The sequence below is a fragment of the Ornithodoros turicata genome, chromosome 3, assembly GCF_037126465.1.
Source record: "Ornithodoros turicata isolate Travis chromosome 3, ASM3712646v1, whole genome shotgun sequence".
Classification (NCBI taxonomy): domain Eukaryota; kingdom Metazoa; phylum Arthropoda; class Arachnida; order Ixodida; family Argasidae; genus Ornithodoros; species Ornithodoros turicata.
In genome coordinates, this window is record NC_088203.1 from 47451329 (window position 1) to 47476983 (window position 25655).

Consider the following 25655-nt stretch of genomic DNA (forward strand, 5'->3'; position numbering starts at 1 on the left):
AAGGTCTTCTCGAAGTTAGATGCAACCTCTGGCTTCCACCAGGTCAAGTTGGCTCCTGAGAGCCAGGAACTTACAACATTCATCACTCCCTTCGGTCGCTACTGCTACCAGCACTTGCCGTTTGGAATCACATCCGCAGCAGAATTTTTTCAACGCGTGATGGCTCAAGTATTGGAGGGCCAAGAAGGGGTCGGCAATATGATAGACGATGTTTTAGTGTTCGGCAAGGACAGGAAAGACCACGACCGTCTCCTGCAGTTTGTTCTCAGTCGCTTGAGGAACGCTGGTTTAAGCCTAAACTCCGGGAAGTGTGTATTTGGTAAGAGCAGTGTCAAATTCCCGGGCGTTGTTGTCGACGAGAGAGGAATTTCGCCTGACGCCGACAAAGTTCAAGCCATCGTGATCATGAAACCGCCGGAGGATGTAGCAGGTGTCAGAGGATTGCTTGGAATGGCGAATCACATCCGAAGGTTTCTACCCAATCTCTCTCAGGTGACTGCACCGATTCGTGCATTATTTATCAAAAACAGCATCTGGGTCTAGGGAGCTCAACAGCAACAGGCCTTTGACAAGCTGAAACACATGCTGGTGTCCGAGCAGTGTTTGGCCAGGTACAACTCTGCTTATCCTACGACAGTGTCAGCCGATGCCAGTTGCATTGGAATAGGTGGAGTTTTTCTACAGGGCCAGCCCAACGGTGAGCGACGTCCAGTTGCGTTCGCTTCAAGATCACTTACGGAAACCGAACAACGGTACGGACAGATTGAAAAGGAAGCTCTGACCATGACATGGGCTATCATGCGATTTGAAGAATTTTTGCGAGTATTAAAATTCACCGTAGAGACGGATCATCAGCCGTTGATAACACTGATGGGTAAAGTCGACCTGGACCTCATGCCTCCTCGCATACAGCGTTTTCCTGTCAAGTTGATGCGATTTCAGTTCATGGTGGTCTACGTTCCAGGACGACTGCTTGCAACGGCTGACACGCTTTCTCGTGCACTTGATCCAAGAACAACCAGGAATTATCGTGAGGCACGTGGGGTTGAACTGTATGTGGTGGGCATCGTGGAAAGCATTCGAAAGCATGCGTGCGTGAGCACAACGGAACTAAAACGCTGCCAGGCTTTAGACGGTGGATGCGTTCTGCTGTCAAGATATTGTAAGAAACGTTGGCCAAGACAAGACAAACTTCCATCGCAAGTACCAGGGAGAACTTTCGGTACGCAATGACTTGCTGATGCGAGGTAACTGCATCGTAGTCCCAACATCGCTTCGTCAAAACATTCTCCAAGTCCTGCATGAGGGGCATCAAGGCATTAAACAATGCAAGGCACGAGCGAGGGAAAGCGTTTGGTTGCCTTCTCTGGGGAAGCACATTGCAAGTCTGGTCAGCGGGTGCCATCTGCGTGCACAGAGTCGGATCCAACGCGGCGAACCGCTCCTAAGCTCGAGCACACCGAGTAGCCCCTGGGAGGAAGTAGGAATCGACATTTTCCACTTGAACGGCGCGGACTATCTACTCATCGTCGATTACCGTTCCCGATACCCATAAGTGGTGTCGCTGAAATCAACCACTTCCTCTAACGTAAACACCGCAACGAATAGCGTTTTCGTACGTCACGGCATACCAAGGACTGTACGGAGCGATGACGGCCCGCAATTTGTAGCACGGGAATTCAAGCAATTTGCTCGTGTGTACGGATTCGACCATGTGACCAGTAGCCCCAGGTATGCGCAATCTAATGGCCAAGTGGAACGAACAGTACGCACGATGAAGGGGCTCCCCAAGAAGTCGCGGGACCCGTATCTTGCTTTATTAGTGTATCGAGACACCCCAGGTGTACCAGGATTGAGCCCGGCCCAGCTCCTGATAGGGCGACGGCTACAAACAACTCTCCCAAGAAGCCCACACCTTTTGAAGCCTCTCTGGCGCCACAGAAAATTTGACAAGAATGATAGACGAGCCAAACAGCGCCAGGCAAGCGACTTCAATCGACGACACGGAGTAGTGTATCTTCATCCTCTAACTCCTGGTGAGCGAGACTGGGTACAAGATGCGGAATGTACAGCTACAGTCCTCAGCCCTGCCAGGCGACCACGTTCCTATGTTGTCGAGACCGCTACAGGGTTGCTGAAACGGAACCGAAAGCATTTGGTTCCATTCGATCGGGGAGACATCGTGGTGAACGAAAACTATCCGCGTCTGAACCTGCAACGCTCACCTATGGCCCGTGACAGTCCAGAAGAGAGCACGAACGCCGACCAGCAAGCAACCGCTGACCGGCCAACAACCCCTTCGAATGAAGGACAGAGAACGAGATATGGAAGACTTATTGTTGCGCCTCAACTTGTAAGGAGTCTGTTTTGCTTAGACTGAGCTTTGGCTACCATTTATGTGATGTAATTTTGTTACTGTGATATTTGGTTATGTTATCTCGGGAGGAGAGATATAGAGGACGCTACTAGTTATCTTGTTAGAAATTGTAACCGCTAGTATCCAAGCAGCACAATGTACTGAAAGTCGAGTGCAATAGGGGTGGACGGTATGTATCTTATCAATGTTCTTGAGCTTCATGAGCCTGTTCAAGGCCTTCCACCTACCCGTCCACCCCTATTGCACTCGACTTTCAGTACATTGTGCTGCTAGGGTAGGCGCCGATGTTGGGGTTGTTCAACAAAAGGAACCGGCATGAGATAAACTGATGTTCTGAGGTTGGAACAACATAGAAGGGACAGATACAAACAAAGCCTCAAATTGCCTAAGAAATCAACGATGAAAGATGAAAGTCACTGCAAAGGTTAGCCAGCTGTAGGGATCGAACCCACATCTTCTGGATTGCCGGTCCAGGGCTCTACCAATTGAGCTAAGCTAACACGCCTTTCCAGCGACTTTCGGGGTGCGTCATCTGAAGGGACGACAACCAGCCACTCACTCTCATTCACCCTCCTTTCACTCTTACATTGTACTCACTCATACACACATTCATACGACGGAATTCGACGCAAGCGGCACCTGTTGAACAAGAGATAAACTGATGTTCTGAGGCTGGAACAACATAGAAGGGACAGATACAAACAAAGCCTCAAATTGCCTAAGAAATCAACGATGAAAGATGAAAGTCACTGAAAAGGTTAGCCAGCTGTAGGGATCGAACCCACATCTTCTGGATTGCCGGTCCAGGGCTCTACCAATTGAGGCATGACCGGGGGGCGGGCTTTTTTCTTGTTTTCCTGCCCGCTATCAAGACTTGGATACGTCTGCAGTTACTCGTCAATTCCCAACACCCATGACTCACTAAACCTCCAAAGCTTCAGGTACCACAACACTGGTGTAGGAGGAGATTAGGGAGAGACCCTGAAATTCCAGAACGTTATTACAATGACCTCTGCTTGCAATAGTACAACCATCTAACAAAGGCTGACGGCACGAGGAGCTTGACTTGGTGCAGAACATCTGAACGATAAGTTAAGCTCTGCTGGAAAATTAATTAAGTACTGAGTAATCGATTTCTCAAAAAAGTAATTGATTACTCGAAAAAGTACTTTGACAGCAAAGTAACTGATTACTTGAAAAATTACTCCAAAAACTAGTTGATTACAAGTAGCGCAATTACTAGTAACGCGTTACGCACAAGTCTGCTAACCGCTGAGCCACGGGAGCTCGTAAGCGAGCTGCCAGTTTGCTGCAGATTCATTTGATTTCAGCTATTCTATAAGTTTGATTAGTGGCATTCTTTACCAATGGGGCAACAAACACACAGAACGTGGCCACATCGTCACACAAACGTCGCTGCGACGCATGATATTTCTTGTTCTACACAGTTGTCCTGCAGACCGTGACTGGTCTTGTAATAGAAGAGTAAACATCCGAATACAGAGATAAAACTGCACGCGCGCATTCATCACAATAGAGATATCTCAAGTGCAAGACAACCACAGCTCCCGTCGTCTACTTTGACAACTGGCATGCGCATGCTCTTGGGGTCACAAAAGCGGTGACGCGGCAGACAGGAACATCCAAGAGTGCAATGCAAAAACTGGCACGCCCGTCCCAATGAAAAAAAAAAAAAGAAAAAGTTGGAAGGACCACTCTCGTGTTTCCTTCCTCTATGGTTCTGGCTCCCTATTCCACAAAGGGGTTTCCCCGCCAGCGTAAACGTTAAATTGAGGGCGTGAAACCTGTCCGACGACATCCGCGTTTTTAGTTGGTTGCAGCAAAATAATGAGACGGCTTTGAAAATAGGGAGAATAAAAGGCATAGACCAGGCATAGACCATGAAAACTGTGCCAAACTGCCAGTGCAGTGCAATACTTCACACAATATTCGTCCCATCGCATGTACGTAAAAATAGTAGAGCAGGGGAAGCCGAGGTACAGTGAGACGAATAAGTTTGTCGATGTTTTGTATTTTTGTACAGGAAAGAAAACTTTGCATTGGAAGCTCCACTGGCTCGAACAAATCTTGTTTTATACTGGCCATACAATTTAAACGCTATTTCTCAAGCGATACTCCGACAAATTGGAAAAATATAGACGGCTAGCTCTCGCTACTGTGTGCCCCAGGCTCGGGCAGAGTGCTACAACAAGTGGGGCTGTATGGTGCCAAGTGCATACAACGAATTAATTGATGCAAAATCAACTTCGAACGCCCAGCAGGGCTAGAGGCGTCTGGTAGCAGTAACACAACGTGGGGCAAGCAAGACTTCAACAATGTAGCTCTCGTTTTAGCAATTACATATCAGAAACGTCGACAAACGAATTCGGCCTTTTCTTGCTCTGCCTCAGAAAACTAACTTCGTATTCCCCCGCGGCGTTCTCTCCTCTCAGTGTGAGCGCTTTTATGTAGATATGGTACCATTCACCATCCTGGAGGTACTTCAACTAAAAAAAAAAACTCGAAGATAACATTGAAACACAAAACAAAAAACAGCAGATGATTCGTGTGTTGACTGACATCGGGAAGAATGCTACATAGCAATGGCGTTGCCATCCGACATCAAACAGTTAGAACATGTTTTCTTTTTCAGTAGGACAGAAACTCCTTGAAGTGGAGGAAAGCCAGCAGTGTAGAGTGGTAGGAATCTATAACCCGCGACATTTCTTCGTTCTTATCTTTTTCTCCTTTGTCTCACTCATTATCTCGATAAGTGGATAAATTTTAAGAAAATATTGAGCAACTGCATTCGACATCACGTCGAAATAAGGTTGTCGTTATACGTTGTATGACTATGTGTCTGCCAATAAAGCATACATTGCTCACATGTTAAAATAGAACGGTGTGAGCAAATGTCCGGTTTGAATTCTGGATTGTTGATCAAATGTTCGGCGAGCAATTCCCCGCTCCCCGAAATGAGATTCAAGAAACAAGCTCCTCATCAGGTGCACATCGAATTTGGACGTCGAGCCTCGGAATTCATTTCCAATAGGGAATATATTCATGTGAATGTTTGCGTCGGTACAAGCCTGTAGAACCTGTGTCGGTCTAACAAAGAAAAATACTTGTACCCAAGACCGGCGTAGCGAATGACATCGCTTTTATGCTCCTCGTTGAAAGGCGTGCAATTTCAGTGTGCACTGACATATTTAAGAAAAAACAACACTGTCTCTTACTTTCAACAAATCGGGTGCTGCAATGGTAATATTCGGTCGGCTGTAATGTATTTCATCGGCTATCCGCAACTACGTCCTTAAATATTTGGGCGCAAAGGTGCGGGACCATATTTCCTATACCCGTATGTCAGACATCAAAAATATAGAAGAGAGCTGTATTCTGTAGAAGTTGCAAACAAACAATGTTGCGCTTCGTTTTGTCGTCCTGTCCGACTGTGGTTGCTTCAAATGGAGGACAAATAGGACATGGAATGAGACACGATATTCTCAAACGTAGGTTCGCTTACACTGGTGTATAGCTTGTAAATTTAAAATATTTCATATTATGAGTTCACATGTTTAATCAATGAATATACCACACTTTTTCTGTTAATTGCTCGCAGCTGCCTTTGCGGAAACATTTCGTTCGCAAAGTATTCTAGTGTCGGAACTCAGAGCCCAAGAAAAATCAGCAGGCGAATATAAATAGGCGCGGGCGAACGAAACTTAACATTTGGACTGGGGCGGTGTCAAGCAAGTCTGACAAGCTAAGAAAACATAACCCCAAGAAGACACCAGATGCAGTCTGCAAAGGGACAAAAAGAAGAATGCGACTTCGTCGGGACTTCCTTCTTTCTTCCCTTCGTTTTCTTTTGCTGAGTTGATATTGGCAGCTCATATTATCCCTGCATCTCGATAGTCAAGGAGGACACACGTGTTTATGGGAAAACACGATACCGCGGATGAGTGAGTTACTTGTACCAAGGGTAATGGCTCCAGTTTCCACCAGGCTAAGACCCGTACGTAAGTGTGGCGCCGTCTGCATACGAAAAAATCGTGAATCGGAGATACCGCTTCACTCGTATCTCCTCTTAACTGAAATACCCTGTATATGGAGACAAGAATCCATGTATTATGTAGTTATAAACTTGTTTGAAAGAGTGCGTTGCTCCTAACGTGTGTGCATGTATGGGAACGAGGCTGCGCCATCAACAGGCATGATATCGGAGCCATTGTAGTGTACAGACACGCGAAGGGGAAGGCAGGCAATACTATATGCAAATATACAAAATACTATGCAAAGGCAATGCATGTACAGCCGTACAGGCAATAATATGTACAGTGTACAGAAATTCGAAAATGCAATATTAGATAACAAATTTTCAGATCAACGTCCTGTATGTCTGACTTCAACCTAGCTTCTTTAATGACAGGTTCCACGATTAACATACCTGATTTGGCCCGGCTTCACCAACGCCGAGTAACATTTAAACTGAGACTAACGGTCCCTTAACTTGAATGTAACGCTCAACTCTTCTTCAGTACAAGAAGTAATTATCATTGAAACGTTCATCACGATGACGCCGAAGTAAATCATTAGACAAATAAAACGTTCAAAAATAAATCTCTTAAAGATCAAACTTTCAAAATAAACTCCTCAGTATGAATCATGAGAAAATCAACGTTGTCCATATAAACTCCGAAAAACAAATTTTGAAGAATAAACGGTTCGAAATAAATCTTTTAAAATCCACCGTCCCTGATTGGTGGACAGCCGACGGCTCTACGTCCGCCCTGGAAAATAGTGCGGTCATCGCGCTTGGGGATAGCCAGGGCTAGAACTGTGGATCAGAATGCGCTATACCGAAAGTTGTCTGTCCGTATGTGACCCGTGGCCAGTAGTGTTCCCAACTTAGTGTGTGTGTGTGTGGGGGGGGGGTTCTCTGATTGTGCGGCTGGCGAATTTTATTGGTGGCGTATCCTGGCCGGCTTTACTTCTCTTTCTCTGGCATAATAACATCCAGAGCGAATGCCCGTCGCCGCCCAATCCGTCCACAACGCCATCAGAGCCATCTCCCCCCCCCCCAGCCTGTTATTCTCGTTTACAGCTCAGCCCACAGCTGGTTCAAGGGTCCAGTGTGTGTGTCCTGTATTCATATGCTCAGCGTCCTCATCACTTTTAAACTGGATATTTCAAAATCCAAAGTTGTTACTTGAAGAAATGTACTTGATAACACTACAAACATGAGTAAGAAACATCATTATAGCTCATTCCGCCGAAAAGAACATTGTGTCGCCCATACGGATCATTACCTTGCTAAGACTAACCATGATTTATTTTAACAGCCTTTATTTTGAGGGCGTGTATTTTTAAGCGGTTTATTTCAGAAAATGGAGTTTGAAGGATGTAATTTTAATCGTGGATTATTTAATGTTTTATTTTAAAAGATTTATCTCGGCGTACAGCCCGTCGCATCACCAACTAACGTTTAAAAAAGAATTCAGTGCTCACTCCAAGATTTAGCGATCCTTCACTTCGGTTCAAAGTTAACCCGCGTTGGTGAAACCGGGCCTGTGTGTGTTCATGTCCCGTTAAGCTGCTACTTGCAAAACTGCATCATCTACAGGTTTTCCCGCCCATTTTAGTCCAAGTGCCATCTGAATTAGTCCAGGTGCCATCCGGAATATTCCACGCGCCATTCAATTTAATCCGGGCGCCATCTGAAAAAATCCAGATGCTATTCGCTTTAATCCGGGTGCCGTGTGAATTAATCCATGGTGTTTTTAAGCACTATAACCGTGTATTCACACGTGGGACATCCCTTCAGAATATTCTACAGACAACATATTCTACAGCAGAATATGTTGTGGAAGGAAGTAAAAAGCTGCTGACGGGACTTAAATTCTGCTGCGTCTTACGTTGAGCATTCACACCACGCCGATATATCGGGAGTTGGAGCGGAAGTATAGTAGACGGCACCATTGGTCATGTCGTCTGCCAAGGAATATCTTGTGACTGATCTGCAAGATATTCCACGCGGCTAGAAGAGCGCGAAAAGGCATGATGCTCATAGCAGACGACACCAGTGGTCACTTCGTCTGCGAAGGAATATCTTGTGACTTTGCAGCAGGATATTCCCTGCAGTTTGAAGAGCACGGAAAGACATCACGTATATCCTGCAGCTTATGGCGAATTTGGGTGGTCATTTCGTGGCAACACGGCCTAGCGCTCGGAAATTGCTAGGTCGGACGCCGAGCTGGATCACATGACCGTTGCCAACCCGCACGTGAGTGTTAGGATTCTAGCAGTTTTAGTTACTTGGATCACGCTAGGGGCATCGCGCTCGCCTGTCTTCGAGTTATGTCGTCTGCTAAACCAAGTGATTTCAACGTGCGAGCCAACCAGGAAACTCGCCATCGTTGCAGTGTGGATGTAGCGACACCGGATATAGTTGAGCAATCCGCTGCTCGATCATTCTGAGACCGGACAAAAAAGTGCTAGCTGGCAAATTCCGAGCACTCGGAAAGCGCCACGCGGACGTGTGAGATTGCTTCAGTTTGACCAACCGAACATGACTGCTCGGCATCTGGCAAAAAAAGTTGCTACGAAATGACCACCCGAATTCGCCATTAGTCACCAGATATTGCGTAGCAGATGACAGGACCAATGGTGTCGTCTGCTATGTGAGCCATGCCTTTTTGTGCTCTTCTAACCGCGCAGAATATCCTGCAGTTCAGTCAGAAGATATTCTCTAGCAGAGGACAGCACCAGTGGTGTCGTTTCCTCCCGGTCCAACTCCCAATATTTCGACGTCGTGGGAATGTTCTACATGAGACACGGCAGAACTTCAGTCCCATCAGCAGTTACTTTTTTTACTTTTCCTTCCACTAGTATACTCTACATGGATGTCCCTGGTGTGAATACACGGTTATAGTGCTTAAAAACTTTATGGATTACTTCAGGTGGCACTCAGATTAAATTAAATGTCACCTGGATTATTTCAGATGGCAACCGGATTAAACTGAATGGCGCCTGGATTAAATCAGATGGCACTTGGACTAAAATGGGCGGGAAAACCTGTAGTATCCCACTATTTGTGTACCAGCAGGCCTGGCTGGCGTGGGCTAGCGTGCTGGCCATGCCGCGTTGAGACGGGGAGGTACCCGGGTTCGAATCTGGGTGCCGGCTGTGTTGTACAGTCAGGGGTTTTTCTTGGGTGTTCCTGAGCCGCTGGTGTTCTTGCTGACGTAATGCACAGCAGCGGCGAACAGGCACCGTACTACAAGCCTCACACACCTAAATAAAAATAATAGGGAATAGATTTACACGGAAGGTGAGTCAGCTTAATGGTGACAAGCTGGACGTGCCGTATGGTAAGGTTGCGGATAATTTCGACCACCTGAGCTTATTTTGACGTGCGCCAGAAATCCCCGACACACGCCCACATGTATTGTGTTAATTAGTCACGTACCAATTGTACATGAACCGGCAAATTGCTGGTGCTGAGACTTTTGGCTGTAATTGGGTACTCATAAAAATACATTACCTACTACGGTGGTAGCTGCTAAAAGTAAAGCCGTCATTTCGAGTTAAGTAAATTGTCGGGCTCACTCAGTTCTCCGTCAGCTTTGCAACAATCGTTGGAGGAAAGCGCTGACCCGCCTCTTACTCTTTGCTTGCCATCGTGCCCTTGCTGCTGTTATCGGCAGAGGAACCGAGCATCAAGCTGAAGGGATAGGCCTATGTCCTCTTTGCGTGGCGTATTGACGGGGAAGTGATGGCAAGGATTGGAACGTCCGAGATGACAGTTTTCATTCTCTTATGTGGAATTCGGGTGGCCATTTAGTTGCAACGCAGCCTAGCGCTCGGGAATTGTTAGGTCAGCGACCGCGTCGGATCACGTGACCGTTGTCACCCGAACACTAGTGCCTGGAATCTAGCGGCTTTATGCGCTTGGATCACGTTATGGGCATTGCGGTCCCTGGCCTTGTGGTTTCGTCCAGGCTTGTACAAGATACAAAAGGTATTTAAGTTAAGTTAAAAAGTAACTCAGTAGAATACAAAATATCGATCTAGAAAAGTATTTAAGACAGAATATTGAATACTCGTAAAGGTAACTCGTTACTTTGCCCAGGTCGCCCTCGCCGAAGGGCAGGCCATGGCGGGTTGGTCAGACAGTATTACGCGAGAATGAAGGAAGGTTGAATTTACGATCTGGGTAGTGCATATAAACGTTTTCTTGTGTCCGTTTACGGGGCTTCTGACGACAGTGAGAGGGGGCCCTATTGAAAATAATTCCTGAGGTTACCTCAGAGTCTGAGGTCTTGAGGTATTGTGGGACATGTGAGATCTTGAGGTTGCCTCAGAGCTTGAGGTTTTGGGGTACCTCAGAGCTGAGGTTCTGGGGTTACCTTAGAGCTTGGGGGTTACCTCAGGCCCTGCAGTTACCTCGGGGTCTGAGGTTTCCATATAGTGGACCTCAAGGCATGGACAACACAGAGCGCCCTTAGCACGACTTTGTGTTCAAAGGCTTTTTATTGGTATTGAGGTCATCAGGTTCTAAATACTTTTTCAGACACTCTAGTTTGTCTTTCAGTGTCGCGGCTCTCTTCCTTTTCTTTCTGGTTTCTTCGCCTTGCTCCGCTCTGCTCTTGAATCACTGGAGGTATGCACCAAGAAATACAGTCAGTTCAGGTACAATAGCCAAAGACGTAATACAAAATAATACACGAAATATTGAATACTGATTACGAAACTGAGTGAGCATGTCTGCATCTACGAAAGTAATTTTTGCTTCCCGCAGTGACAAAACTATATGTACATTACGGTAAATTGCCACACTCAAAACGCAGACGGTTGTGACCAGTGGCATACCTAGAGTCTCCAAATAAGCTTAGTAGCCCTGTGCATACCAAAAATATGCGTACACGTTTTGGACAAGAAAAAATAACGATAAATGCTTGTCAATCCAGAGGGATGAACTGTCTGTTGAGCAGCAGCCTCAGGCACGTTGTCGAATGAAAAGCAACAGAGGGACAGAAATTTGGTGACGATAGTATACCTTCCAAGATATGTAAACACTTACATTATCCCGCGTTTGTTGCGGGTCCAGTTCACGCCTTTATGGTTTTCCTATCCGCCTTCGATCGCTGCAGGCCTTGGCCACATCCTCAGTGCCCATCACGCGACATGCAACCTATCTGAAATGCATCGCAGGGAATCTGGAAATGCGGTATCACAAGTATTGGAATTTCAAAGTTAGTCCTAATTCTAAAGTGTCACTTTCCATTCACAAGGTATTCAAGCATAATATTTTCTTCCAAACAAGAGACGCACGCACACACACACAGCAAAAACTATCTACAAGAAAATTTCCTTCACGAACCTTCCAGAAAGAAGCTTCCACGGGTTTTCTCGCCCTCCTTCCGGAAAATAGCGTGCACTGGATATTCTGTGTTCCCATTGAAAATCTGTGCCACCGTTGTCTTCAGAAAAATTCCTGACGTCGTCCACAGAAGCAACAACTCGAATGCCGTCAAGAACCTCACGTATACACACGTCATCATGACATAATAGAGAGTGTTAGCAGACCGTTGATAACGTGGCTCGCGTCGAACTGTATCGACTGGAACCAATCAGTGGATAAGATTCTGAGTCACGCACCACTGCAATTGGTTCCGGTAGGCACGATAACCTTATCAACGGTATACTAAAACTCACTATTAATAATAAACGACACGCAGGACAAAGCAAATACAGATGCATGCCATGGAAGCTGGCGCGTACTTGCTCTAAGCAAAAGGACGCGATTCCAAGAACCGCGCTACAAAAGCGGGAACTTAGTGTACGGCCCCCAGAAAAAAGAGGGAGAGATAGGGATGCGTGGGTCGAGGAAAGCGTGTAGTAGTAGTAGTGAGGGAACGAAGGGAAAGGGAAGAACGAAAGGGAAGTAGTCAGAGAATAACATATATAACCCTTCACGTTTCGCTTTCGCTGACCTTGACATGTGGTGGACAATGGGGCGGTAGAGGAGGAATCGAAACAGTTTTCCGCCCGTTTCTTTCGTATTAGTAAGCTCCCACAGTTCAAAGCGGTGCTAAGCACTCTGCGATTTTCTAAAGTCGTTTATTAGTAAAGGCGTTCGTATCGCATGGACTATATAGCGCTTGCGTTGTTTCGTGACAGACGGATGTCGGGATGCACAAACTCATTCCTTAGGGCATAATGTTACCCACCACTGACTCTGGCATAAGATGGTCGGCTCAGGCAGTCTGCGTGCCAATGTAACGAAACTGCGGTCAGATATTTCCATCATTGATACTCACTCAAGTAAATGACACTGTAAGACAACTGCGAGTGAATAGCGTGTATCCACAAAGGCTGAAACTATCATTTACGTATGCTTCCGTAATGACTTGGAATGGCACATGATATTTAAGCAGACCACGCGTACGTCCTCCAGCGCGATGCTATGGACCTTCTTCACATACGTGTCGTGTACTAGCGGCTCTCGCACGAACCATGCTCGGCGCGCGTCACAACGAATCCACGTGGATAACACAAAGGAGCAAAACCTACCCGGAGTGGGGCCGACAAAGTCTCCCCACTGGTCCCCACTTCTGTCGTCCCCATAGTGCCCCATCCAGTGAAGACGGAGGTAATATTCTCCGGCGCCTCAAGGTCTTACGCATGCGCATAGGCCATTGTGAAAAAGTTGAATTGTCGTGGACGACACTTGACCTATTCTTGATTTGCTAAAACAGTTCGTTGCTTTATTTTTTTTTGCACCTGAAGACATAAAATGCACTACACACTGTAGTGTAGAAAATCACACTGTTGTTCCTTCACGCTGAGAGCGGGCCCTATGTGGCTCTCTTTCAAGAAGTTCGGCATGCCCAAACCATCTCGCACCATGACATCATCTACGCATCGAAAAATTGGCGGCCGTGCTTCGGTAACGGTAGCGTGCACATGCAAATGATGAGGAAATGGTTTCAGTCTGTGTGTATGCTGTGCGTTGTTTAACAGGAACATGGTTATTTGTGATTTCACTGTTGCGATGCACTGAGCGATTCTGTGTTGTAATTAGAGGGGTTTTCTGCTACTATGTGTCATTATGTGTTCCCCTTTCTTGTTTCGAAGGTGGAGAAAGAAACATTACAACTTCTTCAAAGACATGGGCGTTCCAGGACCAGAACCCAATCTTCTTTGTGGCAACCTGTTCGAGTACGAAAGAGGGGTAAGGTTGAACGTTCGCTTCTGAGGGAAGTGATGGCTCGATTCTTTGTCCATCCCGTGTATCATTTGTTGCTTTAATATTAATGTATACCAACCAGCATAAATCTTACTGTATTCTTGCTGAAGGAGTACGAAATACCCCCTTAACATATTTCTCGTTTTCAGCTGCGACATATTGCATTACAACCAACATACGCTCTTGCAGCCGCACAATGAGTTCAGCTCACCTATAGCACGCAAGCGACGTCATTGATATGCAGACCTTCTAGAAATCCCTCCCCTCCCTGAGACAGACTGTAACTCAGTGAACTGTGTCCGCCGCAAGCAGGGTCGTGCCGTGTACGTAGTACACGGCACGACGTCCAACTCCTCCACGTCCACGAACGCTTCCACAACAACGTCCACGAACTCTTCTGCATGCAAGAGCTTCAGACAAATGTTTAGTAATAAAAGAGCGTTGGCTACCGCCGTCGAATATGACTCTGACGAAATTTTCTGTCTGAGTACCTCGTGCCCAAGCAGTTGCCCTTTGACGTAGTATGTGTGTTTGCTGACGTGACTCAAGCACAATGGTTTTGACTGGAAGGACTGCTGGTCATCCCGCAAAGATACTTCCGGTCTGATTCCCAACTGACTGGCAGGTTGACGATGTGTTTATTGCCGTGAATGATATCAGAATGATGTGAACGAGATTCTCGTCACGTGAGAGGGAGGCAGGTGATGACTCATTGTGGTCTTCAGCGATAGATTCAACAGGTTGCCCCCGGCGGCGATGATTGATTATGCGATTGCCGTTCTTCCGATGCTTCTATTCTGTATACATGTTGCACGGGCCTTCGGATGATGTTCTGATTGGAAGTGCGCAGTAAGCAAACTCGAACCCTCCCATCTGCGCTTAGGAAGACTTTCTCGACGATTCCCATCTGTCACTGTAGCCTAGTACGATTGGAATCCTTAACTAGAACCACGTCTCCCACTTTGACGTCGGTGGCTTTCAAGCCCTTCGAATGGTATGCGGAGCGCAGTTCGGCCAGGTGTTCTTTGTGCCACCTCTTCCAAATCTGTTCGAAGTATGCTTGCTGCCTTCTCCACGTGGCTCTTAGCAGATCTATGGATTGGGCGGAGTTCCTTAGAAGACTCGCTGAAGGTAGCGCCAAGTGAGTTGACGGTCGTGCTGTCAAACGACGTCCTATTATCATGTCGGCCGGTGTTAGAGGTGCAGGTTCCGTGTGCTCGTTGTAGACAAAGGTTAGTTTATCACCGCCTCGACCTCCGTAAGTAGTGCTTGCATGTCGGTGAAGTATAGCACGTTCTGATTCATGTCGGAGTGCGTGACACCCTCGTCCATTAAGAGAGAAGTTCTGGGTGATCCGTGCCCGTCAGCAGATCAAGCACATGATACGAGACTCTGCTGTGTGTAAAAAGATCGACTCTAGGCATGTAGATCAAGTCGACGGGCAGCTACCAGCAGACCGCGTGACGGTGTGTCATCCCTTCCAGGTGGTGGGCATAGATTTCGCGGGGCCAATAACGCTCAAACGAACAAGGAGGACGTACGAGAAATGATACGTTACCTTATTTACGTGCGCTGTCACCAGGGCAGTACAGCTCGGGACAAAAGTTTACGCAACACCGGGGTGGCGCGTTTCTTCATTGCAGCGACACTCTAGCAGCGAACAGGTGCGGACAGACATACTGAGAGTTGGATAGAATAGCTGGTCACCCGTTTCTTATTCGATATCTTCCTGATATCTAGCAGGAGGCCGCTCCGATGAAGAAATACGCCAGTGCCGTGTTCCGTAAACTTTTGTCCCAAGCTGTACATGTGGAGCTCTGCGAAGACATGTCTGCTGCTAAATTCCTACAGGCTTTCCGAAGGTTTATAGCCCGAAGAGGCATATACCACACCGTGTACTCAGACAACGCGAAGACTTTCAAGTGCGTGCCGAGGGGACTTCAGGCACCGCGGCACCTCAACCACCCATTGACGCAAGACTTCGATCTCGGCTAGAAGTCTTAAATGCTTTTGAATCAGGAGATTATCGTCTCCAAACCGATCTCGAAGGATGCTGACTGCTGTTTCATACGTGCTGGATGTCAGTTGCAACCCTTTCACCGCGTTGGCAGCTTCTCCTTGTAACGCGGCCATCATATAATTCATTTTGTCGCTAAGAGATAATTTGTGGTTGTCGTGGATCGTAGCCTGAAATTGAATCCAGAACTGTTGCCACTGGTGTCGTTTTCCATCAAATTTCATAAGGTCCAACTTAGGAAGTCGTACTGCCGCATGTTCCTGTGTCTGTGTAGTCTGGGGAGATCGAAGAGCTACCGTACGCTATGGAATCTCATTGGTACTGACATTGGCTGTTGCGGCAATGGTTGACGTCTCGTTGCGCGTTGCCGACTAGAACTCCTTTACTTTGAAGGTTATGGTGCCAATGCGGTTCTGATAATTTAGTTGTCTGGTATATTCATCTTCGAACTCATCCTCTGTGAGTAGGATTTCTATCTTGCTGTCTACATCCATAAGCGTAGCGTTGATTCGATCAAGACGTTCTATTCGCTCCTTCAAATCAGTAGGAACGCAGTTGGCAGTCGTTATATGTTTATCAAGTTCATTCAATATGGTAGTTACCTGAGTGTGGAGCACTTTCCGTTTCTTCAAAAGTTGCAGTCGTTGCATGAAGTACGTAGTACATACGTGTACGTACTACACGATTAAATTACAGCTGAACATGAGACTGCGCGACTGCTGACTATGGTGATGCTACATGCAATGGACCTCCGGACCTCCAACGCCACGCTGCAGCACTCGTGGCTAGTTTAAGAAAGGGTTTTCGTAAATTACTCGTAGATTGCGTATTGATAGGTCATCCTGCGGCGATAATATATTGTACTCTTTCTCCCCAGATAACCACAAATGTCTTATGAACATTCATCAGACGAGTAATGTTGGGTGTTGTGCACGTCTAATGTATATACATTTTGATACATTGGATGTACCTTGGACATGCTATCAACATGTAAAACCCATCCATACCTTTATCTAAGTACGTCTAATGGACGTAACTACTGGACGTTTGTGACATTCAAGAGATGTCAGTGCAAAGCACACGGATGTCTATACGACATCTATTACACTGTTAAAACAGAACTTCACCACATAGCACGCGCCTAGCCAACCATCATTCCGAATGATATCATTCTGCGTATTCATTTGCCGAAAATGGGAGGAGGCGCCTATCTGGGACACATTATGCATGTCCCAGATAGGTGCCTCCTTCCTGTTTCGAAGAAATCAGGACACACAATGATACCATTCGGAATGGTGCTTGGCTAGGAGCGTGCTATTTGATGAAGTTCTGTTTTAACAGTGCAGAAATAAATGGGCCGCACATTTTTACCAGTTTCCTAAGAATCCAGCTACTGATGTACTAATATAAACTCTTGTATTAGGCGTATGCTATGGCAATTTCAGGGCAAGCCATTCAGTTGCAGCCGAGCATAACATATCCGATGTTGCGACATGTCAAATCCCGCAGAATTCGACAGAGTCGATTGGCGCTGCGTTGCTCTCCTACGAGTAACAATTGATGTAGGTTAACCCACCTTATACGCCTAAAGTGCAGCGGAACCCATAACTATCACTACCCAGTGTTAGCCCGGGAAACTGCATGGACATTTCTCCGTAGCCTTCAGGAGAGGTGTGCGAAGCTTCTCGCTGTGGGATTTGGATAGTCCAAGAGAACTATCCACCATAGGAAACATGCGAGCGTCCCTCAAAAGTCTTCTTTGGAATGCTCCGAGATGTATCGGTAACCAGAGATACATCATGTATATCTCTACATGCAAATGGTTGGAGCACATACGTTGCGTGTTGCGACAGCAAAACGCACTTGTAATGGTGACGAAGACGCGTTTGCACAATTAACACACACGTCTGCACTGAATCAAGTATCTGACTAACATTTCTGACATCTCTTCCCAACAAATATTCTTTATAATTCAGGTTATCGTCTACGATGTCTTTACCTGCTGTGTGGAGGTGTAAAACCAACAGGTTTCCTGTGTTGGTTGAAGAGTGCACCAAAACCTCCTTCCACAGCGCTCGACGCGCACGATGAAAAAGAAAAAGAAACATGAAAAAACGCGGCGCCTTTACTTATTTCCCAATATCCAAACCGTTGCTACAAGTTACTTAATTACTTCTAGCAATAAGCAAAAATTACTATTAGATTGGCAGTTGGAACAATGTTTCAGAAATGTCTCATAAAAAAATGAAAAAAAAAATGGCTAGGAAGCAAGCAATCTGGTGAAGATGATGCATGATTGTCTGTCCCTTCGTGTTCCCTAGTCTCGGGGTTTTACATCATGCATCATGTCTCATACGTTTGTATCATCCATTATGCATTCATTGCACCTGCTAGGTGGATGTATAGTGGATGTCTAGAATATGGGTACAATGCACGTTCCATAAACCTCCGCCGATTTCAACGTGCTAACAGTACATATAATAGATGCCAATTAGAGGTTCCTCTCTGTCTTAGATATTTGGATATTACTGGTACGTACAGTATAGGCATTCGTGGTTCGCTGAGTCCTCAGAGCAATGCTCTGACAAATACTAAACGTCGCTTATCTCAGAGTATGACGTAGATACAGGCCAACTGGTGGACAAAACGAGTTATGTCGCGTCTTTGTCATGACCCTCAAGTTGTACAAGACCCAGGCTTTTCACATTACGGAAGTGCGTCCTTATACTATAAAAAGATTATGGGAAGAGTGAAATCGTTAAAGAGAACGAATTCCACACTATCAATGGTAGAGGAAGTTGTTGTTGAACACACCACTTGCAGCATGCTGCTTGATGGAGCCTGTGATAGGAATGTTGAAATGGTAGGTATTAAGTGGCGGCTATTTACACCACTAAACCGTATTCGAATGAATCACTCGAAGGAGAAACTCGACATGCGCCGTATGAGAGGCGGAAGCACATCTTCAGGAGCCACCAGCAAAGAACGATGGAGGCGAAAACCTACCTCTTGTAAAATAGCAGCGAATTCGGAACATGCTTACGAAGACAAACTGAAGGGGTTACAAGGCCCACCAAGAGATCAGCGATGTTCCGCAGAGTACATTTGTGCCAGACAATAAAAGAGCTGGATTCTTCTGGTTGGAAAGAACTAGGACGAGCTAAAGCGCACGATACCGCTATATTTTTGTTATTGCGTTCCATTCGGTGCGAACTGAAAGCTAAAGCTTACCTCGTCACAGGGCAAGTCATGCGGTTCTACTTGTTCCAGGAACAATGTAGACGCAGGCATTGCGTCAGGACTTCGCCGCCTTCGTTCTGAAGCGAACCTGAGGTGAATTAGCATAATGTCTGTGTCCAGCTAGGTTTCGTCACCGAAATGGGATGAACAGATGTGCCCAACACGACGTCCTTTCTCGATTGCAGGGTACGTGCTGTGGATTGTTGCCTCCTATTTTCGTTTTACGCCATTGTCCCTGCTTCGGTGAAACGTTAGTTCCGGGTTTCCGTGGACGAATTGGTGCGGCCAGGAACGTAACACCGCACTCCTGTACTCGATAACATGGCACGATACGCTGTACGACATGATACAATCCCCCAAGACTGAAAGTACCACAGCAAAACATTCCAATATGGACGGGTGTCACGAAGTCAAAGCGGACGCGGTCAGGGAGACCATCGTCGGCGAAGGCAGCAACCCGAGGGCCGACTGCTCTCTGATTTGTTCGCCGCATCAAGGTGCGAACCACATCACAATGATGGCGTTGTTGTTGGGGCTCTCGTGGCCGCAGAGGCTGGGCTAACTGTAAAATATGTTTATGAAATATCTAAGACGTTATCGTGAGAGAAATGCGTTGTTGGAGCATGATAAACTTCATGGTAGCAATTTCATACTAAAGCCCTTTGCAGGGGACACAACAAAAAGGACGTGAGCGAGACGACACAAGTACAGTGGTTGTGTCGTCTCGTTTTCCTCCTTTTTGTGGTCCACTTGCACTATGTTTAGTTTTTTTCTTTTTAGTACACACCACCAACCTGTCCGAATGTTGTCTTTATAACAGCTTCATACTCATGCACCCGGATGGCATAGTACCTTTGCGAAAAGCATTTGGGATGCGGAATATGGGCAACTGCGTTCGAGGTCGCGTTTGTGTCCATTTGTTGTGTATCCAGATTCTTCCTTTCATACTTAACTATATTTGGCCTTGTTCTTACTGTGGTGCACATTAAATATTAAGCTGGTCTGGATCGCTCGTCTTTCGCTCGAAACTCTTTACGTGCCGGTGCCAAGCCACCACGACAGTGTTATGGAACCAAACCTAGGCGTACCCCCTACGCGTGACTGCAACAAGTGCTCGAAAACTACAATATTGACTTCTTTGCTACCTATGCTTTTGCCAATTCCATTCGATGCGTGTGTGGGGAGTGTGGGTGGGTCTGCTGCATGTTATCTGTTGCCCTTTTGTAAATTTGCATTCAATGCTTCTGTTACGTTCTTGTTCACACAGCTCAGAGCTCCAACTCTTACAAAGTGGTGCAAGAAATACGGAGATATTTTCGGGTAAGTAAGCTGAAGTTCCCACTATGATTAGTAACTCAATATGCTTCTATGAAACTGCTACGTAATTGTGATTCTAATGCGCTCATAAATAAGCTGCATGAACGGCTGCCATTGGTCCAAGTTCAAACAAAGGAGATCTATTCCTGTTTTGAGTTATTTACACGGTGCCTTGCAGGTAAAGGAACAAACAACTTTATTTTAAGATGATGAATGGGGAGTTTCATCTCCAGGGGCGATACTCTGCTCCATTGCTGATGGTGATGTGGGGAATGAAATAACGAGCGCCTTCATAATAAGGTTCAAAGTCCTATCGTGTCGAAAGAGCTTTGAGGGCACACGCTGGTGGTCTAGATTTGACCAGGGACCAAGCAATTTTGAGAGCGCTTTGCAGGCAACGTGTCAAACATTGTTATCAATATATGGCATAAGTAGTATAGAAAACACTATCTGAGAGCCCTCTCTGACGGCATAGACAACGCCCACACTATCTGGGACAAATATCTGACGTCACAGTTACAATCCCCCCCTCCACTATCTGGGAACATCTGACGTCACATCTACGCCGGCGATAACGCCGTCAGTTCCACACCCGTCGCACTTCACGGTGACGTCACGCGCAACCGCTTGGAACTGTGTTTAACAAAAGTTACCACTATCCCCCTGACGTCACGCATGAAGAAACTTTTCCACCTCGGGGATCCGATCCTGGGAACTGTCGCCCGACTCACTATTCACTAGGCCACTTACACTGTATAACGATACCGTCGTGAAGACGCGTCTTTACTACACTCTTAACTCGGTACCCTTTAGTAAAGGGTAAAAAATCGCAACATTTTACCCTCTATTTCAGAAGCTACCAGGTACCCTCTGAGCAGTACCTTTTATAAAAGTCACAAGGAAACCCACTAATCAGAGGTTACGGCCTTCAATCCAGCACCTGCCCGTATAGGTTACGCCAACGTGCGGCTTTTTATACAGGATGTTCATTTTTATTCGCAACAGAGTAAGGCTCATTTGGCAGGTGGGTTATGTGAATTTTTGCTAATTAATCGATCCGTAGTTACAAACACATGCGTCAGGAAATGTCCGAAATGTTTGTAACTACGGATGGGTTAATTTGCGAAAATTAACATAACCCACCTGTCGAATGAGCGCTGGTGTGATGCGAATAAAAACAAACACCCTGTGCGTGGGATATGGACAGACATTTACAGAGCACACCAAGGTACCAAAATGAACCAGCAGAAAGGGGATCTTGAACATATGTATATTACAAAAACAGAAGTCTGTCGAGAGGTGACACATTGTGCACAAGTGCGATTCTGATGTGAGGAGAAACCATGGTCGCTTTACCATGTATGTGGAAAAAAGAACTATCTTCTAAGTGAGAAGCAATGCATAAAAGTGCGAGGAAGCCAGCGAGTCAAAACAACTGACCTATGTTTGCTAAGCTGAACAGGCCCAACGAAATGGAGAATTGCAGCAGAAAAAAAATTTATTACACATTCGTGTTGCAGAGGCGAGCGCGAATGGCAATACATTATTACATAAAACGCACACGACCTTAAGGAATATGAGTGTACAGTAACGCAGGAGACACTACATTACTGCGTTATCAGCGTTGGAGGCGCTCTGGGACGAGTTTGTGAGGTACTGCATTGCGCTGGTGACGGTATGTGAACCTGCATGCGGGATCCTGGGAACAAAAGTTTGCGCAATGAGAGTAACATTTACGGAACCATTCAAATCCGTACAAAGCACAAGGTACAAAGCAGCATAAATGCGGGAAGGCGTTCACTCCGCGATTGAGTCTTAGAATATCGTAAGAATACAACAAGTAGGAAGCTGCGAATTATATATCTCGATGCATATGTCCGCAGCTCGCAAAATGCACACCGGTGTATTGACTTGCGACCAAGTAAGAGCAGAAAAGTAGCAAGCGTAAGTGGCGTTCATATGCAGGACCGCAAAACGCTTGCCATCATCACAACAAACATGCGCTTAGAGCTCTTGCTATCAAAATAACGCACGTACCTAGCACAAAATGTACACTTACCCAGTGTATGAAATGTGTGAATTAAGGCTGCGGTGGTGACGTTCGTTTTCGGTTATATATTCTTTGCAATGTTCGCACTCACTACACTTTCCCGAGAACACCGAAAATATCCTCGTTTGCTAGCGACATCTAGCTTTTCCGTTGTTCCTGACGATACTATGATAAATGCGAGGAAAACCACTGATTAAAACAGATTGCACTTGTTAACGGGCAGACGACGAGCGTTAAGCGTTTCAAGGAAACCGCTCTCAGTGTGGATAGACCTAGACCAGGCTGGGCTACGCAGCGAAATCGTAAATCTTGGTGGTTGCGGCATTGACAATGGTTTTCCACCCTTTAGAAAGAAACATACCATCAGTATTCCAGACTGCGAACTTATAATCTGTGTTCATACAGCATTGATAACATGTAGTCGACGTATAAATGACGCTGAAACAGATAAAAAATAACAGCATAGATTCGCAACTGTCGTCTCGAATGGGAGGCTGAAACGCGGCATTATGCTGAAAAACAGAAGGAAAACAAACGATAAGAAACTAACAAAGAAATTATCGTTGGAGATTTCGCTTAGAAGTTACAGTGTCGGAGTAGAGGGTACATTTATAAGTTACAACAAGCTGTTTTTGTTTTTTCCGAGATGTAACTTCTATTCGTGTTGTAAAGACATGACTTTGGTCGCTTTTAACCTCTAAATATACGTTACAGTGGTGTAACCTATAAGAAATCTCGAAATCTACGTCTATATAGAAGTTACACGTTTCTAAAAGTTACAATAAAAGGTACGGGTTTAAGAGTGTACTAACTAGAACAGATGACGCCACCGTTTTGAGTTCGCTCTGCCATCGGTAGGTGACACTATCCTATCGACAAAACGGAGAGGCCGCAGACTATAACTGGAGCATGATGATGAAAGAATGAATAACCAAGAGACACGGGATACGCAGACAAACACGAGAAGTTCTCAGTCTCAAAAGTTCTTTTTGAGAACGGTTGGTGTTTGTCTACGTGCCCCGTGTCTCTCGGTTATTCATTTTTTCATCACTACCCCTACAAATGAGTGGTTATAAAGACATTCAATAGATGTCGCCAGCACAAAAAGTTTTAACGCAGCGCACAATCCTGGCGCGCTAGGGAGCTTTGAATCTCGCGGCAGAAATGCTTCCTCTCGCGGCTGCAAGCCGCCGATGTTATGTGGCCGTGCCGTCTTTTCTTTCTTTTTTACGATTTGTCCGGCGCCGGCAAGCCGACCGAGCAGGAAGCGTTATTCCTTGGACGTCGTGGAAAAGACAGGTAATGAACGGAACACTCTACAGTCGACACGTCTGCTCTTCTTGACAAAACTTTTGATGGAGTTGGAGCCTAAGCTCCACCAGCCTCGATTTCGCCACACGAATGTCCCCTGGTAAGTGATGCTGCTAAGTGTGAACAAACATTCGCATTGAAATATAGTGCTTCTTCTTGGTTACAAATGCATAGTCATAAAGAATTGGCACAGTGAGCAGTGTTTTGATTTGAAGAGGTCATCGACCATCATGAGTTCTCTGTGTTATGGTCAACACTATGTGCTCTGAACCGCACGGACATTGGCATCTCCGAGGCGAAACAGCAGACCGATGAATGCATAGGATGGATGGAACAACATGGATACCAAAGTAAAGTCCGTAGAGTTCATCTGCTCGCGGTCTGTGGGGAACTGCAAACCAAATGGCCAAATAAGCGTTCTTTTTTTTAATGGTCATACGCAGCATACAACAGTGGTACATGGAATAAATCTCCAACTGACAGGAATGTATTTAGTCGTATCATATATTTGCTGCACACACAGGCACAATACTGTTCACTAGGCAACGACACCTCAGCACAATCGGAACGGAAACGGCAACAGCGTACGATCACCTGAACCCGGGCCGTCAGGGCAACACAGAGGCCTAGCCACACCTTTTACGCTTCCCGCAGTCTTGTTTTATGCAAAACGTACGAGACAAATCATGTAAGAACGCAAGTGAATAATGTCGGACACAAGTAGCAACAGCGTCTCAGCCAAGTCCTCACGGTTCCGGAGCTAGCAGACGATTCTGGCGGGGAACGAACGATTCTGGCAGTCAATGAAGTGGCTCGGCCACCTGACGTCACCACACGCCAGACTCTGCTTGGGGGAGCGCATTCTTGCAAACTAATTTTCTCAGGAAATTCGCGCTATTCAAATGAAATATTTTGCATTACAGTTTATGAAGGTAGTATGTTCATATCAAGCGGTGAAATCAGCGGTGCTCCGAATGATTTCCCTGCTCCTTTAACAAGAGTAGGATTCGAACTGCAGTTCGCAGGCTGCTCGCACGGCAGCCCAACACTCTAACCTCTATTTTTTTTTAAATATAGATCGGATTCAATGAAAATATATAAACAAAACCACTATTGTACTGCTCTAACTTTTGTACATCATGCAAGCCTGCTTGGAACGCTTCTCTTACGCCACGGGCAATCATCTTTCTAAACTTCGCAGGTCGTTTCTGTTCCTTGTGAAGAATACAGAAATCACTCGTCTCCAAAAACCTGGCGACTTTCCCTTTCTTTTCACCAATGGCTCGAGCAAGTCGCCCCAGTCCTCCGTGTTGAGGATCATAATACGTAGCAATTTTAATTTGCAGTCGTCTTTTTCTTCTTTGTCTTGCAATTTCAATTTGTGTTGGCAATCTGAACAGCGCAAGCGATGAACAAGCATTCAGCAGTGCTACCCTGCGCCATGTGCAACATGTTGCTACACTGCGCAGACGAATCTTACGTGTAACACCATGGTACATCATTCATTCATTCATCAAATAAGCATTGATGACAGCGGATACGTCTCTTCTCATCCAGAATGGTTGCTTGTTGTGAAACTCGTACTTTAGGAGTTCGACAAAGGGTCAGTTTGGAACCACTTTGCCATGGCAGATCACTCGTCCACTGTCGTTGTTCACCAAGAGAGCTTTTATCAACTGGAGCATCGCCAATGCCTCTTTGTGATGCCTCGCAGGGAAGTGAAGCAATATGTTCTCATTGTCCCTCTCCGCTCGGATTCTTCAGTATGGTGTCTGTGTTAACTGCAGAGCACGCTTTGCAGCACGCCTGATTTGAGGCGACAGTCACCGAGGTGTGATATATTTGCTAGCAGCTAGTGCGGCACGACTGACTGGTGATTCTCCTGTTGCATCTTTTTGAAGTCCACTGGAATGCACAATGATAGCTTTCAGGTTTAACTTCACCAATAGCCGAAGAATCCGATCAGAAAAGGGAGGTCTTGCAGCATGTTGTGCTCGCATCACGAGGTAGTAAATAAGATCAATTATATTTGTATTTTCTTGTCGTCAATGATTATTATTAATGATTATTGATAATTATCGAAAGAACTCAT

General features: G+C 46.0%; 1 protein-coding gene across 2 annotated transcripts in view; it reads left to right on the top strand.

Annotated features, from left to right (window-relative positions):
• LOC135388458 (cytochrome P450 3A14-like) overlaps positions 1-25655 on the top strand; it is a 104342-nt gene that overhangs the window by 17776 nt on the left and 60911 nt on the right. For both annotated transcript variants that reach the window (XM_064618032.1, XM_064618033.1), the window contains 2 exons: positions 13517-13613; positions 20153-20205. In XM_064618032.1, the coding sequence (XP_064474102.1) occupies positions 13517-13613; positions 20153-20205 (150 nt within the window). The remainder of the gene's footprint in view (positions 1-13516; positions 13614-20152; positions 20206-25655) is intronic.